This window comes from Cryptomeria japonica, chromosome 7 (genome assembly GCF_030272615.1).
Source record: "Cryptomeria japonica chromosome 7, Sugi_1.0, whole genome shotgun sequence".
NCBI lineage: Eukaryota > Viridiplantae > Streptophyta > Pinopsida > Cupressales > Cupressaceae > Cryptomeria > Cryptomeria japonica.
Window position 1 is genome coordinate 621,150,292 of NC_081411.1, and position 2,136 is coordinate 621,152,427.

Sequence of the window (2,136 nt, forward strand, 5' to 3'; positions counted from 1 at the left end):
AGATTCTTCCTGTTAGGTGACTGCAAGTTGTCACACGAATATTTTATTCATTGTCTCTCAAACAGCGATTTCCTTGTTTGTCTCTTTCTTTGGATTTAAGCATATTCGCTTTTACAGTATTTTCAACCAAAACGCGACGCAACTGCCACCTGTCAGTCGCTTTCACGAGTAATTGACCAACAGCTCATATACACACACGTGCGAATACCATAGACCATTAAGTGGCATATGTAATTAAAAAACTAAGATTGATCATTATGCTGATAATTACATTTATGCAGAAATTTGGAACATAAAAAAAAATAATGCTCTGCTTTTGCAAACACAGAAAGAGCTTACATTTTGCACACACAAGATCATAATTAGAACTAAAAATTCAACTCACATTCATCTTCATAGATTCGACTTTTGGGCTGTTCAGATCTCAGTATCATCTGATTCAGAAAAACCCTTTGAAACTTATTTCAGTCTGATGCTCCAGATTTCAGTATTCTCTGCTTCAGAGAGCTCTTTGAAACTAATTTTAATCTGGGCCACCAGATCCGAGTACTTTCTGCTTGAGAGAACTCTATTAACTTATTTCAATCTGGGTACGGTTCAGATCTCTGCAATACTGCTAAACCTCTCTGAAACTTCCATTACAGAGCATCCATGGGGAAACCTAATGATAAAAACCTAGCACTAAACCAGTGAACTAATTGGAAGAATAAAACTCCACCAGCTCTTCAAAAGAGTCACTGAAATCTGCATTCTCCAACATCCATACTAGATGCTCAAACATGACAACCTCACAGCACACAGAGAATTGCTCCTCATTGTCCTTCTCACATCTGTGAAGAAGAACCCTGAGCAATGGATGATTGAGATAGTGGGCACTGATGAAATACCTTCTCCTGGACTTCCCCACATACACAGCCTTACATCCCTTGGGAACTTCATCCAAGATGCCTGCCTGAATGAGGCTTGAGGGTCTGCCCTCTGCATAATCTGGCACTGAAATCTCATCTGCTTCTTCATTCACATCATCATGGAACATGGGATTCCAATTCACATTGCTGTAAGACCTCTTTGAAGTACCAAAGCTTTGGCATTTCTTGAGAATAGATTTCATCTTGCTTACATTCATTGCCATTCTTTTGGTCCCCTGAACCTTATCTTTCATCTCCTTTACCCAATTTGTAAGATCTGCACTGCAGAGAAAAAACACAGACAGCAGAGAAAACCCACAAAAAACAGAACTTACAGAAAAGCTATGAAATGTGATGTTTCAGAGCAGGTTCCTCCTCATATAACTTACAGGGAGAGGAAGGAAGGACACCCTTTTGAGCATCTGAACAGCGATTTACATCACAGAATTGAAAACTGTCGGTCCGGTAATTCCTGATTGAATCAGTGCTGTTGAATTCCCCGGACAAAAGATGACAATTTCCAGTAGTACTGGTACATGGCGAAATCCTAATAAATTCCAGCGAATATTTTCTGTAGCATAGTTTAGTATTACATGATTTTCAAGATCTTTTCATTTAACTTCTTTTTGGGTACAATGTTTTTCTCAGGATTAGGCTTGACGTTCATTCAATTGACAGGGAAGTTTTGGTATAATTTTGAGGATTTTGGTTTGGGGGTACTAGTCTTATAGTGTAGGTATAATTTTGATAGAATCTATTTATAAGTAACAAATTTCAATTGGTTCTAATTATTGGTATTTTTAAGCTAATTAAGGCAAGAGTATTAGTTACTTTTCATGTTCTATTTATAGTTTTATTTCTTGTTCATCTATTCTCTCAATTATATATTTCAATTATAGTTTACCCCTTGTTCATTCAATCTTTCAATTACTAATTTTAAAGAATTTTATAAACATGATAATTAAAAGGCTACAAACAATTTCACATGTACCAATGACGGTCCACTTTATCCCCGTAGTTAGAATTTTTGGACTTTAATTGGATTAATGCAACTTTATTGGTACCGGCCATATTTAAGGTGGATGAAGTGCACATTTATTGGGGCATTTTTAAGTAGGTATTAGTCAACGCTTTGAAATTATCACTTTTTGATGTACTATTTAGGATATGTGGGTGTGCGCTGTTAGCTATACCAACTACTAATATGGTTCCCCTAAAGTTGTCTTTT

At 36.5% G+C, this 2,136-nt stretch overlaps 1 protein-coding gene across 1 annotated transcript; it reads right to left on the reverse strand.

The window, feature by feature from the left end:
* Window positions 1–222: 222 nt before the first annotated feature.
* Window positions 223–1,628, reverse strand: LOC131069235 (auxin-responsive protein SAUR78). Its single transcript, XM_058004598.2, has one exon. It carries the CDS (start codon window positions 1,160–1,162, stop codon window positions 695–697), a length of 468 nt encoding a protein of 155 aa, XP_057860581.2. The 5' UTR covers window positions 1,163–1,628; the 3' UTR covers window positions 223–694.
* Between the last annotated feature and the right edge of the window lie 508 nt (window positions 1,629–2,136).

Bases quoted from the DNA above. Each gene is read 5' to 3' on its own strand.
- LOC131069235 (XM_058004598.2), bottom strand. From the start codon at position 1,162: ATGAAAGATAAGGTTCAGGGGACCAAAAGAATGGCAATGAATGTAAGC.